General features: G+C 60.6%; 1 protein-coding gene across 1 annotated transcript; it reads right to left on the reverse strand.

Moving 5' to 3' along the window:
* Positions 1–10250: 10250 nt before the first annotated feature.
* On the reverse strand, positions 10251–15183 carry ADAMTSL5 (ADAMTS like 5; the record flags this gene model as incomplete). The annotated part of the gene is made up of 11 exons (XM_080712360.1): positions 10251–10552; positions 10764–11070; positions 11162–11322; positions 11425–11511; positions 11855–11966; positions 12318–12445; positions 13735–13843; positions 13970–14030; positions 14251–14342; positions 14440–14512; positions 15128–15183. The coding sequence occupies 11 exons, from the start codon at positions 15181–15183 to the stop codon at positions 10251–10253; spliced, it is 1488 nt and encodes a 495-aa protein (XP_080568486.1).
* Positions 15184–16173: the final 990 nt, after the last annotated feature.

The following is a 16173-nucleotide window of genomic DNA, read 5'->3' on the forward strand; positions in this document are numbered from 1 at the left end:
GTCCTCTGCAGCTTCAGTCCCCAGTACTGCAAGAAAAGGAAACTGAGGCCCAAGGACTCCTGTCTGGAGCATCTGGCTTCCCCACCCCCTCGCCACCTGTCACTGATCTCCGGGGGGTGACCCCCATAAACTGTACCCGAGGTCATCCCGCTGTTGCTGAGCCTGCAGGTTTAGGAGGGATTTGGGGGCAGGGTGCCCGGGAGGCCCCTCCTTTCCCTTCGGCAATCCCAGGGAAGGTTTGAGGTTTTCTCCCCCCCTCCGTCCACCCTGGCTGGGATACGGGGATCCTCGGGTATCACCGTCCCCAAATCGCTGAATCCCAACTTGGGAGGCAGACACCTGAGCCTGTAGGGTCAGCTGGGGCCCCCCCCGGCCAGAAGACAGAGGGGGGTGATCCCTCGGCTCTGCCCTTTGGCCCAGAGGTGGCCTCTATCTCTGCAGATAACAGCCTCTGGGGAGGAGGAAGAGGGCGGCCAGCTCTGGGGGCACAAAGGTTCTCCCAGCGACCTTGGGCAGGCTGTTCCCCGACTCCTTAGCATTCACTGCCAAATGCGATAAGGTAGAGAAAGTACTAAGTCTGGTGCACAGTAAGTACTTGAAAGATGTAGTAATCAGCCCGGGATGGGGACAGTCATCCTCGAGCTTGGGTAGGCTGATGATAGGAGAGGGCCCAAGGCCTCAGCCACTCAGTAGACCCGGTTTCAGAAATTAAAAAAGAATAAAAAATAGGGCAGGGGGTGTCGCTCAGAGGTAGAATGTGCCTGGGTTTTATCCTCAGTGCTACAAAATAAATAATTAAACAAATAAGTAAATAAGTAAAAAGGGCTGGGGGTGTCGTTTGACAAAATGTCTCTGGTTTAATCTCTAATGCCACAAAAAAAGAGAAAGAAAGGCAGAGATAGTGAAAAGGAAGATAGACCCCGCAGTTATCACTTAAGTGCAGGATGCTGGCTGCTGCCCCTCCCTTGCTGTGGGATTTTTGTTGTTGTTTTGTGTGTGTGTGTGTGTGTGTGTGTGGGTTTGGGGATGGAACCCAGGGGCTTTTGACCCCCGAGCTATACCCCCTGCCCTATTTTTTATTCTTTATTTTGAAACCGGGTCTCACTGAGTTGCAGGGGGCCTCACTAAGTAGCTGAGGCTGTCCGCGAACCGCGATCCTCCCGTCTCAGCCTCCCGAGTGCTGGGATTACATGCGTGTGCCCGGGCCCCCCCACCTGTTTGTTTGTTTTTTTTTTTCTTTGAATCTTCCTTGCTGAAAGAATGTTTCAGAGGCCAAAGGTGTAGACAGAAAAAAAGGCTACAGAGCTGGGCGTGGTGGCGCACGCCTGTGTTCACAGTACTTTGGAGGCTGAGACAGGAAGATCGCAGTTCACGGCCAGCCTCAGCTACTTAGGGAAGCCTTCCATGACTTAGACCTTGTTTCAAAATAAATAAAATAATACTGAGTGTGGTGGGCACACTTGGAATCCCAGCATTCGGGAGGCTGAGAACAGAGGATCAGGGTTCGCGGACAGCCTCAGCTACTTAGTGAGGCCCTCCTCAACTCATTGAGACCCTGTTTCAAAGTAAAGAATAAAAAGTAGGGCTGGGAGTGTAGCTCGGAGGTAGAATGCCCCTGGGTTCAATCCCCAGTACTAGGAAAAAAAAAAAAAAAGCCAGGGCCCCCCTAGCTCTGGGGGACTCCAATGCTGGGCTTTGCTGCTTCTGTTTAGGCTGGAGGCTCTCTCCTGGGATCCTGGGTGATGTTTGGGGCTATTCGAGGTTGCTCCTGGTACAGACTGGGCAAAGGTCAGGGGCACTGCTCAGCACCCTGCAGAGCCCAGGACACCCAGCAGAGATTGAACCAGCCCCAAATATCCACAGTCTGAAGGGGAGAGACCTTGCACAGCGCGGACCCTGCAAGTGTGGGACCTTTGAGCTCACCAGGAGTCAAGTTTTCAAATAAGGTCTCACAAGCCCGGCGCGGTGGCGCACGCTTGTCATCCCCGCGCTTGAGAGGCGGAGACAGGAGGATCGCGCAGGTTCCAAGCCAGCCGCGCTGGTTTAAGAGACCCTGTTTCCAAATAAAAATATAAAATAGGTCTGCGAGTGTAGCCCGGAGGTAGAAGGGTTTCCAGGAACCCCAGTACCACCAAAACAAAAAGTTCTCACTGGGTGGCTGAGAGCCTTGCCAAGTTGCTGAGGATAGTTTCTTCTTTCTTTCTTGGTGGCACTGGGGGTGGAACCCAGGGGCTTTCTACCTCCGGGCTACACTCCCAGACCCATTTTATACTATATTTGGAAACAGGGTCTCACTAAGTTGCCGAGAGCCTCACTCAGTAGCTGAGGCTGGCTTCGAACCTGCGCGATCCTCCCGTCTCCGCCTCCCCAGCGCAGGGATGACGAGCGTGCCCACCACACCCGGCCATGAGGCTAGTTTCTTAAACCTGTGATTCTCCTGTGTCACCTCCTAAGAAGCTAGGAATCAAATCTTTTTTTTTCTGTAGTACTGGGGATCGAATCCAGGGGCATTCTACCTCCAACCTATATCTCCAGCCCTATTTACTTATTTGTTTTTGCGGTACTGGCGGTGGAACCTAGGGGCATTGTACACTCCCAGCCCTAATTTTTAGGTCTATGTTTTTTGCTGTTGTTTATTTTTTTGGTGCTGAAGATGGAACCCAGGGGCATTCTGTCTCCGAGAGACCCCACCCCAACCCCTAGTTTTATGGTTTATTTTGAAACCGGGTCTCACTGAGTTGCGGAGGGCCTCACTAAGTAGCTGAGGCTGTCTACGAAGCGCGATCCTCCAGTCTCAGCCTCCCGCACGCTGGGATGACGAGCGTGCGCCACCACGCCCGGCTACGCCTGGCTTATTTTTTAGTCTTTATTTTGAAATGGCCTCACTAAGTTGCAGAGGGCCTCACTCAGTAGCTGAGGCTGTCTGCAAACGGGCAGCCATTTCCTACTCACCCACACGACCCCTGAGCCGAGGCCCCCGGGGTGCTCACAGCCCCGCGGGGGAGGCAACTCCCACATCCCGGGGTCACCACGGCTCCGGGAGGAGGTGTTGGGCCGGTCCGGGTGGCGGAGGCCGGGCCCCCACCTATCTCCCCTCTCCCCGGTAGGAGCCGTCACTCTGCTAAGCCTGTATCTTCTCTTCGGCTACGGGGCGTCTCTACTGTGCAATCTGATCGGATTTGTGTACCCCGCATATGCTTCGTGAGTACCTGCGGGCCCCGCGAGGGAGGGGGCGGGGGGGGGCAGCCCCTGAGCCGGCCGGCATCTCCCAACAGCATCAAAGCCATCGAAAGCCCGGGCAAAGAGGACGACACTCTGTGGCTCACGTACTGGGTGGTGTACGCCCTGTTCGGGCTGGCCGAGTTCTTCAGCGATCTACTCCTATTCTGGTTCCCTTTCTACTACGCGGGCAAGGTGGGCAGGGGCAGCGGGGCCGCCCCGGGGACGGAGCCCGGGGAGGGAGGGAGGCTGGGCAGGGCGGAGGCCGCCCAGGTGGTGCCCGGGCCAGAGGGCCAGGCGTGACGGCCCCGCACCCCACAGTGCGCCTTCCTGTTGTTCTGCATGACTCCCGGACCCTGGAACGGGGCGCTGATGCTGTACCACCGCGTGGTGCGCCCGCTCTTCCTAAAGCACCACGCGGCCGTGGACAGCGCGCTGAGCCAGCTCGGCGGCCGGGCCCTGGACGCGGCGGCCGGGATAACCCGGGACGGTGCGTGCTCGAGGGGCGCTTGGCTGGCTCTGTCTCCTGGGCCTGGGCTTGAGGGCTGGCGCCTGTCTGTCCTGGTCCTTCGTCTGTCTCGGGGCACCCCCCCATTGCTCTCTGGCGTCTCCACCAGCCCCCTCCCGAGCTCCGCTGACCCCGCTCACGGTTCGCCTCTCTCTCCTACGCTTTCGGGAAGCAGTGCTGCAGGCCCTGGCCCGCAGCCGGGCGCTCATCACCCCGGCAGCGGAGGCAGCGGTGGTGGTGGCGGAACTCCCCGCCGCCCTGGAAGCCAGCCGTACGTAGCCTCCTGGGGGGTGTCGGGCTGCGCGTGTGTGTCCGCTTGTGTCTGGGGCGGAAGTGCGTGCCCAGCCAGGCGCGCTGGCACACACCTGTCATCCCAGTGCCCGGGAGGCTGAGACCGGAGGCAGGTTTGAGGCCAGCCTCCGCAACTTAGCCAGGCCCTCAGTATTTATTTGGAGGCTCTGTCTCCAAATAAAAAATAAAGTAGGGCCAGTATTTGAGAGGCTGAGATAGGAGGCTCACAGCTCGGAGGCCAGTCTCAGCAATGCAGCCAGGCTTTGGGCGACCTGCTTCAAAACAAAAATTAAAGTCGGGCGTGGGGGCGCACGCTGTAATCCCAGCATCCGGGAGTCTGAGACAGGAGGATCGCGGTTTGTGGCCAGCCTCAGCTACTTAGGCCTTTTGCAACTCAGTGAGACCTGGTTTCAAAATAAGGAGTAAAAAATAGGGCTGGGGGTGTAGTGCAGAGGTAGAGTACCCCTGGGTTCAATCCCTAGTATTGCACACGCACACGCACACGAAAAATACATATATATGAAAGAAAAGATTAGGTCTGTGCCCACAAATGCAAACGTATGTATGAGTGCCAACCTGCGTGTGTGTGACCTCTCGTGCCTGCGGGTGTGTTGAGGTGTGTGTGTGTGTGTCTGCGCCCCTGCGCACAGCTCCACTGTCTCTACCCAATGGTGGCTTCGGCCTCTGCTCCTCCCGGCAGCCCGCGGCCCGCCCTCCGGCCCCCGGAGCCCCACCCGCCTCACCGCTGCCCCTTTCTCCACAGCCAAGGCAAGCCTGAGCCCGCCGCAGAAGAACAGATGAAGCAGGCCTCCGGGACCCGCGCCGACACCCTGGCCGGGGAGAAGGGCTGCACGCCGCCACTCCAGCTCTCTGCTGGGCCCTTCCCGGCCAACTCCCCGACGGACACCCGCCCCAGTCCTTCGGACCCGGCCCAGTCCCCCGGCTCCCCGGCTCCGGCCACCTCAGGAGAGTCCCAGCCTCCGGCTGTCCCCGGCTCCACGTCCAAGGGCCAGCAGGTGCCCGGCTCCGCCAGTGGCTCCCAAGTGCCCACCAGGACCCGGGGCCAGCTTCGGAAGCCTGGAAGCAATGTGAACCAAGCCCAGCAACGGGCGGGGCTCGCCAGCCCTGCCCAGGGTCCCTCCCGGCCGGCCCCCCAGTCCCCGGGGAACACCCAGTCTCCCAACACCTCCCCGGCCCCCGAGCGCCCCTCTGTCCAGCTTCCCAACGGTGCCGCCACCCCCACAAAGACCCGCTCCAAGGCCCCCAGTGAGCCAGGGGACGCGGTCCCCAAGACCGGCCGGGGCCCCCAGACACGGGCCGCCGCCTGGGCCGCCACCGGCACCTCAGTGACCAAGCCGATCGGCTCCTGCTCCTCCGAGTCCTCTCTGGACTACCTGTCCGAGTGCACCACCGAGGTCACCTGCAACTGGCCGCACCACAGACGCCGGCCGCGCTGCCCCCGCCACTGCTGGCTCCTGAAACACCTGGCCCACTAGGGCGGACGCCGCTCAATAAACTCACCTGCCCTGGCTGCAGCGTGTCCCTGCTGCGGGTCCCACGCTGCGGGCTCCCCACGGGGCCAAGACCACCCAGGGGGGGCCCTATGGCTGACTCCCCCACCCCAGGCTGTGGTTGGGTATATTGGTGTGAACCCCCCGTTTTTGGGTACTGAGGGCTGAGCTTAGGTTTTTTTTTGTTTTGTTTTGTTTTTTTGTGGGCCTGGGGATGGTATCCAGGGGCATTCAACCTCCTCCGAGCTACATTTTGAATTTTTTACCCCAGCCCTATTTTGTATTCTTTTTTTTTTTTTTTTTTTTTTTTTTTTTTGGTGGTACTGGGGTCCCTGGAAGCCCTTCTACCTCCGGGCTACACTCCCAGACGTATTTTTACATTTTTACTTGGAAACAGGGTCTCCTGTTCCTGCTTCGAACCTGCGCGATCCTCCTGTCTCTGCCTCCCAAGCGCGGGGATGACGAGCGTGCGCCACCACGCCCAGTGTATTCCTTTTGAAACAGGGTCTAAGTTGTGGAGAGCCTCACTAAGTAGCTGAGGCTGGCTGTGAACCGCTGTCCTCAGGTCTCAGCCTCCCAAATACTGGGATAACAAGCGTGTGCCATCACGCCCGGCTTCAGAGTTTTTTTTTTTTTTAACACTAGAGATTGAACCCAGGCACAGTCTACCTCCAAGACCCATCTCCAGCCCTTTTTATTTTGAAACAGGGTCTGGCGAAGTTGTTGAGGCTGGCCTCGAACTCACCGTCCTATCTCAGCCTCCCAAGGCCTAGGATTACAGGTGTGCCTCGCTGTGCCAGGTAGAAGCGTGTGTGTGTGTGTGTGTGTGTGTGTGTGTGTGCGCGCGCGAGTGTGTGTGGTGTGATAGGAATTGAACCCAGGAGAATTCTACCTCCAAACTACGCCCCCAGCCCTTTTTATTTTTATTTATTTTTCAGTACTGGGGATGGAACCCAGGGGCATTCTACCTCCAAGCTACACCCCCAGCCCTATTTTTTTAGTCTTTATTATTTGAAACAGGGTCTCACCGAGTTACAAAGGGCCTCAATAAGTAGCTGAGGCTGTCCATGAACCGCGATCCTCCGATCTCAGCCTCCCGAATGCTGGGATGACAAGCGTGTGCCCCCCACGCCTGGCTCAGGCCATGGGTTTGATTCCTAGCACTACCAGAAATAAAAATTATAATAAGAACATTTTAACCTGGCAAGGTGGTGCACGCCTGTCACCCCAGCATTCCGGAGGCTGAGACGCCAGGAGAATCTTAGGCCGGAGGCCAGCCTCGGCAATTTAGAAAGACTTTGGTCTCTCTCTCGTCACTTCCCAGTGGCGGAAGCGGACTCTGGAGGCAGAGAGGCAGAGTCCTGGGCGTGCCCTTGGCCACCTGATGGCAGAAGGAGGACTTTGGTTTTCCTCCCGAGGTAAGACTGAACAAGACGGAGGCTGGAGGGTAATCATTAATTAGTCCTCCTGCCCTTTGGGCCCTTTCCACACGGGCACTAAGCGCAGGCCTCTCCGATGTGCTGGCCATTGGCCCAGCCGGTCTGAGGAATAGTTTGAGCCGGGTGTGGTGGGCACACTTGCGATCCTAATACCTGGGAGGCAGAGACAGGAGGATCGCAGGTTCAAAGCCGGCCTTGGCGACTTAGCAAGGCCCCCAGCCGCTTAGCAAGACCCTATTTCAAAATTTAAAATTATGCCGGGCGTGGTGGCGCACGCTTGTAATCCCCACGCTTGGGAGGCGGAGACAGGAGGATCGCGCAGGTTCGAAGCCAGCCGTGCTGGCGTAAGAGACCCTGTTTCAAAAATATAAAATAGGTCTGGGAGTGTAGCCCGGAGGAAGGAGGGCTTCCAGGAACCCCAGTACCACCAAAAATAAAAAATTTAAAATTAGGAGCCGGGCGTGGTGGGCACCCTTGTCATCCCAGCACTTGGGAGGCTGAGACCGGAGGATCGCAGTTCACGGCCAGCCTCAGCTACTTAGGCCCTCTGCAACTCAGCGAGACCCTGTTTCATATAAAGAATAAAAAATAGGGCAGCGGGTGGAGTTCGGGGGTCGAATGGCCCCTGGGTTCCATCCCCACAAGCGCAAAAAAAATAATTAAAATTAGGGCTAGGCGTGGTGGCGCACGCTTCTAATCCCAGTACTTGGGAAACTGAGACAGGAGGATTGCAGGTTTGAGGACAGCCTCAGCAGGTAGTGAGACTTATCCACCTAGTGAGATCTTGTTTCAAAATAAAGAATAAGCCGGGTGTGGTGGTGCACGCTTGTCATCCCCGTGCTTGGGAGGCGGAGACAAGAGGGTCGCACAGGTTCAAAGCCCTATGTGCTGGCCTAATAGACCCTGTTTCCAAAATAAAAATATAAAATAGGACTGGGAGTGTTGCCCGGAGGTAGAAGGGTTTCCAGGAACCCCAGTACCACCAAAATGAATAAATAAAATAAAATAATAAAAAAAAGGCCAAGGACAGTGGTCCATGCCTGCACTCTCAGTACTTGGGAGGCTGATACAGGAGAATTACTGGCCTCAGGGAGGGTTTGTTTCAAAAATAAAAAATTGCTGGGCGTGGTGGTGCAGGCTTGTAATTCCAGGACTTGAGAGCCTGAGACAGGAGGTTCACCAGCTAGAAACTGGCTTAAGAAGTGAGGACACTCTCATCAGCCTAACAAGACCCTGCTTCAAAAATAAAAATAAAGCTGGTGGTGGTGGCACACGCTCGTAATCCCACATTCGGGAGGCTGAGACAGGAAGATCACGGTTTACAGCCAGCCTCAGCTACTTAGTGAGGCCCTTTGCAACTCAGTGAGACCCTGTTTCAAAATAAAGAATAAAGCCGGGCGTGGTGGCGCATCCCCGCGCTTGGGAGGCAGAGACAGGAGGATCGCGCAGGTTCGAAGCCAGCCACGCTGGCTTAAGAGACCCTGTTTCCAAATAAAAATATAAAATGGGTCTGGGAGTGTAGCCCAGAGGTAGAAGGGTTCCCAGGAACCCCAGTACCACCAAAAATAAATTAAAAAATTGAAAAATAAAAAATAGGGCAGCGGGTGTAGCTCAGAGGTCGAATGCCCCTGGGTTCTATCCCCAGACCTGCAAAAATAAATATATAACTAACAAATGAAAATATATAAAATAAAATAAGGTTGGGGTGTAGCTTGGAGGTAGAACCTCCTAGATTCGACCCCCTGTGCCCCCCCCCCCACACACACGGTAGCGGGGTGCACGGAGGCTCCTCTCTGGCTGCGCCTGTGCTGAGGTCGCGGGGCCTTGGTCAGGGCCCCGAGTCTCTTGCCCGCGGGAGGAGAGCTCACCAGGGTTCGGTCCCAGGCTCGGTCTCTCCCGATCTTTATGGAGACTCCCCTGCCTCAGTCTACCCTGCAGGTATCAGGCCACAGCGCGGGCCGTGCCCAAGGGGAGCCTGCGCCGGGCGCTCCAAGCGCCGCCCTGGGCAGGTGTCCGTCCTGGGGCAGCCCCGGCTCGGCTCCATCCCTGACTGGCCCTCACCCACCGCGCTGCGAGGGGAGGGGAGGGATGGCCGCCAGGCAGGCGGGGCCCCGCCCCGGAGACCCGGGTGCTGTGCTGGACCTCGCTCCGCAGGGATCCTCCCTACCGCTGCCCGCCACCAGGGGGCGCCAGGCACCAAGCTGCTGCCAGAGGGGTGTGTGTGTGTGTGTGTGTCAAGCTGCTGTCAGAGGGTGTGTGTGTGTGTGTGTGTGTGTGTGTATTGAGCCCAGGGGCGCCACCAGGGGTGTGTGTGTGTGTGTGTGTGTGTGTGTGTGTGTGTGTGTGTATGGAGCCCAGGGGCGCCACCAGGGGGCGCCAGGCACCAAGCTGCTGCCAGAGGGGTGTGTGTGTGTGTGTGTGTGTGTGTGTATGGAGCCCAGGGGCGCCACCAGGGGGCGCCAGGCACCAAGCTGCTGCCAGAGGGGTGTGTGTGTGTGTGTGTGTGTGTGTGTGTATGTGTGTGTGTGTCAAGCTGCTGCCAGAGGGTGTGTGTGTGTGTATGTGTAGGGATTGAGCCCAGGGGCAGTCCACCATATATATACATATATATAAATAAATAATTTTATTTTATTATTTTGCAGTACTGGGGATGGAACCCAGGGGCATTCGACCTCCGAGCTACACCCCCTGCCCTATTTTGTATTTTTAGTTTGAAACAGGGTGTCACTAAGTTGCGGAGGGCCTAAGTAGCTGAGGCTGACTGCGGTCTCAGCCTCCCAAATGCTGGGATTACATACGTGCACCACCACACCCCGATTTTTATTCTTTATTTTGAAACAGAGTCTCACTGAGTTGCAAAGGGCCTCGTTAAGTAGGAGCTGAGGCTGTCTGCAAACCCCGATCCTCCTGTCTCACCCTCCCAAATGCTGGGATTACAATCCTGTGCAACCATGCCCAGTTTATTTTCTTTTTCTTTCTTTTTTTCTTTTTTTGGTGGTGGTACTGGGGGTGGAACCCAGAGGCTTTCTACCTCAGGGCTATACTCCCAGACCTATTTTCTATTTTATTTGGAAACAGGGTCTCACTGAGTTGCTGAGAGCCTCACTAAGTAGCTGAGGCTGGCTTCGAACCTGTGCGATCCTCCCGTCTCAGCCTCCCAAGCACGGGGATTACAAGCTGCAAGCAGGAGAGATTTCTGAGCTCCTTGAAAGCCAGAGTGAGAGGGAAAATACTTTAAATTTGAGTCTCTTGGTGCCTGTGGGGATGGCCTCCTCCAGGTGCTCAGACTGGGCAGCGCCGGGCGGCCAGCCGTACCCGGCTGTCCTCGGCGGGGCTCCAGGGCCTGGCGTAGCCGGCGTGCGGCAGCAGCAGCCGGTCCTGGGTCCCTTCGGGGCTGACAAGGCGCCGGACGGCCAGCAGGTACTCTCTTTGCAGGGCCAGCGGCGGGCAGGGGCAGCGGCCCGGTGCCCACAGGTACTCCCGAGTCCGCAGTGGCCAGCGGTTCTTGTAAATGAGCTGGACGTGCACCTCGTAGCGGGTCTCCTGGGCTTGGCGCTGTCGGCCCAGCACGCGGGCCTGGAAAACTGTGGACATGGGGGACCTGAGGCCATCTGGGTGCCCGCCCCACGCACCCTCCACACCACCATCGCCCGAGGAGGGAGCCAGGGGGGCCAGCAAGGGGGCCTCAGAAAGCCCCCTGGGGATGAGGGTCAGGGAGGGATTAGAGGTCACGGGGATGGAGGGTAAAGTCAGACCAGGTTCAGAGGCGAGGGTCAAGGTGGGGGGGGGTCTCACCAAAATCGCTGCCGCAGTAGTGCAGCAGGCGGTGCGCGCGCCCGCGGGTGTCCGGGCAGGCTGGGCAGGGGTCTGCGGGGGGCGCTGCGGTGAGCGCCGCCTGCCTGCCCCTCCCTGGCCGCCCCGCCTCACCTGGGGCCCGGGTCGGGGTCCCAGCGGGCATGGCGGCGGGGGCCTCCACCTGGCGGGGCTGGGGCTGTCGCAGGGGCCAGCCCAGGGCCTGGGTCTGCGCCAGGAAGGGCCCGTAGTGCTCGCGGGGCAGCCAGAACTCAAACTGGACGCCGGAGTTGGGCTCCCGCAGGAGGATCTGTGGTGGGGGACGCAGGCCAGGGAGCTGCCCGAGGGGCCCCCTGGCCCCCGCCTGCACCCTCTGACCCTTCCAGGGGCCCCGCCCGCACCTGCAGCAGCAGGTCTTGCGTGGTGGGCCCCGCCGCGTGCAGCGCCTCCTCTGGCCCTGCGCGGGTGTAGACCACCTGGGTGCCCGCAGCCTCGTAGGTCCCTGGCGGGCTGATGGCCCAGTTCCCGTTGAATACGTAATGCCCATCGGTCCCCGTCAGCGCTGCAAGAGAAGGGTCAGAACCCGACCTCGCCGTCTCCCGCGCCCGGGACCCTTCCCAGGTGTCGGTCTCCCACGCAAAGGGACCCTTAGACCCTATGGTACCCAAGTGGTTGCGGCTCCGCTGGGCCACGTGGATGTGTCTGGCGCCCTCGGGGATCAGGGTCACGTTCCAGTACCCGACGAAGGCACCTGGGCGGGAGGAGAGGAGGGTGTTGGGGTGCCGGGGGCGTGTGTTTGAGAGGCGACTTGAGGATTAAATGAGATACCGTAGGAAGGCCGCTACCCAGAAAAAGGTCCGCGAAGGATCGGAGTTCAAACCCTCGCTAAGGTGCGGCAAGGAAGGAGTTAACATCCTATCCGCTTTGGAGAGGGTGGGACGATCTGCATAGGGCCAATCAAGAAGACGGGAGAGGGGGGCTGGGCCTCGGAGTGCCCAATCAGAATGGGACTCTGCTTCCGGGCTCACAGCTCTTTAAAGGGACCGCCCCCCCCCCCCCCGCGTGCGCGCGGGAAGAACGGGGAGGGCGGTCACCAGCGTCTCGGAATACGCGCTGCACGAAGAGGCACGAGTCGTTGGCCCCGCCGCAGCGGCCACAGCGGTCCTCGAGGGCGCCCGATCCCAGCACCCCGTCACAGCCGGCACTCTGCAGGGGTGGGGGACCGGCCAGGTGTCACACACGCGGGGAGGGGCGGGGCCTGGGGAGGAGGGACGGGGCGGGCCCTGGGCCAGGGCCGAGGTAAAAGAAACCGTGTTTGGGGGGCGGGGCCTGGAAGTAGGGTGGTCAGGGAAGGGCGGAGCCTTTATAAGTAGTGGGCGGGGCCTGTGGAGTCGGGTTGGGGGCCAGAAATAAGGGGCAGGGACCTGTGGGCGGAGCTTGAGTGAGAGGGCGGGGCCTGGGCCTGATTACAGGAGGCTGGGGCGGGACCTGGATGAGAAGTGGGCGGTGCCCGGACGGGAGATGGGCGGGGCTAGGGCGGGCCTGGCGAATCCTTACGAGGCAGCGGCCAGCCACACAGAGGTCCTGGGCACCTGGGCTGCAGGGGGTGCCATCCAGGACGCGGCCAAAGCTGTGGTAGAAGGCGTGTCCCTCGGCCAGGCAGTTGAGGTCGCACTGGTTGGGCGCTGGGGGTGGGAGAAGGGAGTTGGTCGGAGTCCCTCATTGGAGCCCCAGGCCCTTCATCCCCAGCGGCATCAGGCAGCCATCGGCTCGGGCAAATGGGGCCCGGAGACTCAGCCAGGCTGCACAGGCGCGAGGCTGCACGAGGCCGCCGCAGAGGCAGGACTGAGACCTGGGAAGCCTGTTCTCTCCCGCGCGTATTCTGGAGACACGTTCATTCATTCGTGTCTATCCTTACCTCGGAATCCTCTCCTCCCATCCGCTTCTTTCTTTATGTGTGTGTGGTGCTGGGGATTGAGCCCAGGGACATTCTGCCTTCGAGCTACACCTCCAGCCCTACTTTTATTTTGAAACAGGGTCTCGCTAGGTGGATGAGCGTCTCACTACTTGCTGAGGCTGCCCTCGAACCCGTGATCCTCCCGTCTCAGCCTCCCAGGCACTGGGATGACAAGGCGTGCGCCACCACATTCGGTTTCTCCTGCCGTCTTTAATTCCACCATCACCGAGCACCTGCTATATTCTAAACGCTTCTGATCCCTGGGATACAGCGCCAGCTGAAGCCACTGGGCACCAGGGACCCACACCCGGCGGGTGGACAGTGAAACATCCGCCCAGTGCTGAGTCCGAGGCAGCCTGAACGCGTCGCTGCCCTCCCCGTGCCTCGGTTTCCCCTTCTGCCCGGCAGCAGGGCAAAAGGGCTGTCTCCTCACGCCCACAAATGCAGCCCTGCCCCCTGCCTAGCTCTGGATCCGAGCCTGGCTAGCAGAGCCCGCCCAGCCCGCCCTGGTGGGTCTTCCTAGGGTCCCTCCTGGTAGGGTTCCTCTTAATTCTTGACTGGGGGAGGCGGGAGGGAAAAGAAAGCCAGCCCCGGAGGCTGCCGGCTGAACTTTCTGCATTCTAGGCTTTTTATTTTGAACTGGCGCGCCTCTGCCATGGCACCTGAGGATGCCAGCCTTCCTCAAATCTGAACAGCGCCGCCCGGGGCACACGGTTATATAACTTGCTATTTTCAGCCCAATGTAACATTTCCTGTTCCTGGGATAAGTCTGAGCACTGTTGGCCTCCGATGCGGCGCTAAGTAAATCCGCTGACTGGTGCTTGACCCTGTGCAGCTTAGACGGCTTTCCTGGGCCACTGGTGACTTCACCAGCTCCTACGCATCCCCTAGAGGCCCACTGTTGATGCCCCTTCTCTGTGCAACGCTCCAAGTCCCTCTGTTTCCTCTCCCTGCCGACCAGGGGTTGGCCATGGTCACCCTGGGCCATCCCTGGCCCCGGGAGGCCAGCCTACTCACCCCCATGGAAGGGGACCCACTGGTAGGTCTCCTGGGTGCCCAGGACGGGGCGGCCATTGTAGAGGGCACACTGGATGTCTCTGAAGGGCTTGGCCCCTGGGGGGCAGTCCTGGGGGCGGAGATGGGTGGTCAGCTGGCAGGAGCCCAGGGAACCTGGTGGCGCAGCCAGGAAGGGGCAAGGGATGGGTGGGGAAGCCCGAGGGCTCCCGAGGTTGCGCGGGGTGGCAAAGTTTACCGGTAACTGGCAGAGGCGGTACTCATGGCTGCTCCCCCCGCACGGCAGCTCCCCGGGAAGCCTGCGGGAGGGCAGGGGAGGGTGGCCTGAACCCCCAGGGACCCGGCCCCTGCGCGGCCCCGGCCTGGCCCCGCCCCATCGACCCCACCCGCATTCCAGCCGCATCCGCGGGATTAAAGGGCACGGCATGTGTGGGCAGGCCGCGGGAGCGGCCGGGAGGGGCGTGGCCTGATGGATGGAGGCGGGGCCAGGATAAGCCCCGCCCCTCCGCTCCCGCTCACCGGATGCAGCGACGGCTGCGCACCGAGACGCCCCGCCCACAGGAGCTGGAACAGCTGCTCCAAGACCCCCAGGGCGTCCAGGCCCCCGGACCCTACTTGGGGAGAGATGGGTGGGTCAGCCTGGAGGAGGGCGGGAACCATTGGCCGCACCCCCTTCCTCCCTGCCCCCGGCTCCTGCCCCCACCTTACCTGAGCACTGGCCCCCAAGCCGCAGTTCAGGAGGGGCCACAGCAAGAGGAGGAGGGTCTGGAGCGGGCGGGGCCTGGGGGAGCCCGCCCGGCCTGCGCCGCGGGCGGCTGCGAGACAGGGCGTGGGCCCCATCTCTGCCCCGGCTGGCTGTGTGATCTGGAATGAGTAACCAAACCTCGCTGAGCCCCCTTGTCCTCGCTGGGAAAAAAGAAGAAAAAAAGATGAGGTGCCCATTGGTTGGTGCTGGGGATCGAACCCAGGGCCATCCTACCTCTAGGATGCACCCACAGCCCCCCCCCCCTTTTTTGTGGTACTGGGGTCCAGGGCTTTCTATCTCCGAGCTACACCCTCAGCCGTATTTTTCAGTCTTTATTTTTGAAACCGAGCCTCACTGGGTGGCAGAGGGCCTCACTGAGTAGCTGAGGCTGTCCGCGAACCCCGCTCCTCTGGTCTCAGCCTCCCAAGCGCGGACACAACAGGCGTGTAGCACTACCCCGGCTTATAGGACAGCTTGGAGGGCGGGACCGGGCGGGCTACAAAGCTTTGTCGGCCATTATTATGTATGCTAATGATAAGGTACACAGTAGGTGCTGGATGGTTGCAGGAAGCACTCAAGGACAGCACCCAGGTGGCCCCCAGGGCCCGGAGCCCCCTGACCACTCTCCCCCAACGCCATGATTGCATCTACCTTCCCGTGTAGCCAGAGGCCAGCCACTCCGTTCCCCCAGGCCTCAGTTTCCCCATCTGTGCGGCAGGGACCAGCTGGACTCAGTCCATGATTCTAGGAGACCCTGCAGAAGATGGGGTGGGTAGGAGGCCGGGTCAGGAGTGCTCTGTCCCTGACTCGGGGTCCCCCCCGAGCTGCACCCCAGCTCCCAGGGCCCCCTCAGCTCCCAGGCCCAGCGAGGGGGTGACCTGGCCCGGGCCCAGTGCTCCGGCTCCAGTGCTCTGCGCTCAGGCCTGGCCCGGGCCTCCAGGAGGCTGACCTGGGGAGGGGGTGCGGCTGGGCCCTCAGTTTCCCCATCCCTCCGCAGAGGGATGAAGTCACTGGACAGCGGGTCCTGTGACTTGCTTCTGGGTCAGCAAGCAGGGTGAGCTCAGCTCTGCGGGCCCCCCTGGCCTGGCTTTGGGGGGTCGGAACGGCCTGGGGCTGGGGGGGGGCTCCACGCCATAATCCCGTGGGATCCCGGGAGCTGGTGGGGGGGGTGCAGGGCCAGACCTGCCCTCCCTGGTCCCCCCCTTCCCCACTGCATCTGTCCAGCTCTGAACCCCCAGAGGCTGGGCTGGCCCAGGAAGCAGGAAGGCGCCCCAACTGGGCGCGGAGCTGGGGAAGGGGGTTGACTTTCTGACACCCCCCCCCACCACGCGGCCCCGGAGCACCGGAGTGAGAGTCTAAGTTATAGAAAAGTGTGTATGGGGGGGTGCTGGCGACAGAGATGAGACTCTGACCCCGGACGCCCTCCCCAGGACCGCGGCGCCCCTCTGGCCGGGCGTTTTAGCGACCGCAAGGCAAGCCGCACGTCGGGCCTCAGTTTACCCACGGAGGGAGGCCGGACCACCCAGCCCGCGGTCCTCACTCGGCCTCGGCCCAGCCCGACGGGGAGGGCGCCCGGGGCTCGGGAAGGGGCTTACCGGCGGCGGCGGCCCGGGCTCGCGGAAGCGGCGGGCGGGGTGGGGGCCGGCGCCCCTCCCTCGCGGGCTCGGGGCGCGCGCGGGCGGGGCCGGGCGGGGCCG

Source organism: Muscardinus avellanarius, assembly GCF_963383645.1.
Source record: "Muscardinus avellanarius genome assembly, chromosome: 16".
Lineage (NCBI taxonomy): Eukaryota > Metazoa > Chordata > Mammalia > Rodentia > Gliridae > Muscardinus > Muscardinus avellanarius.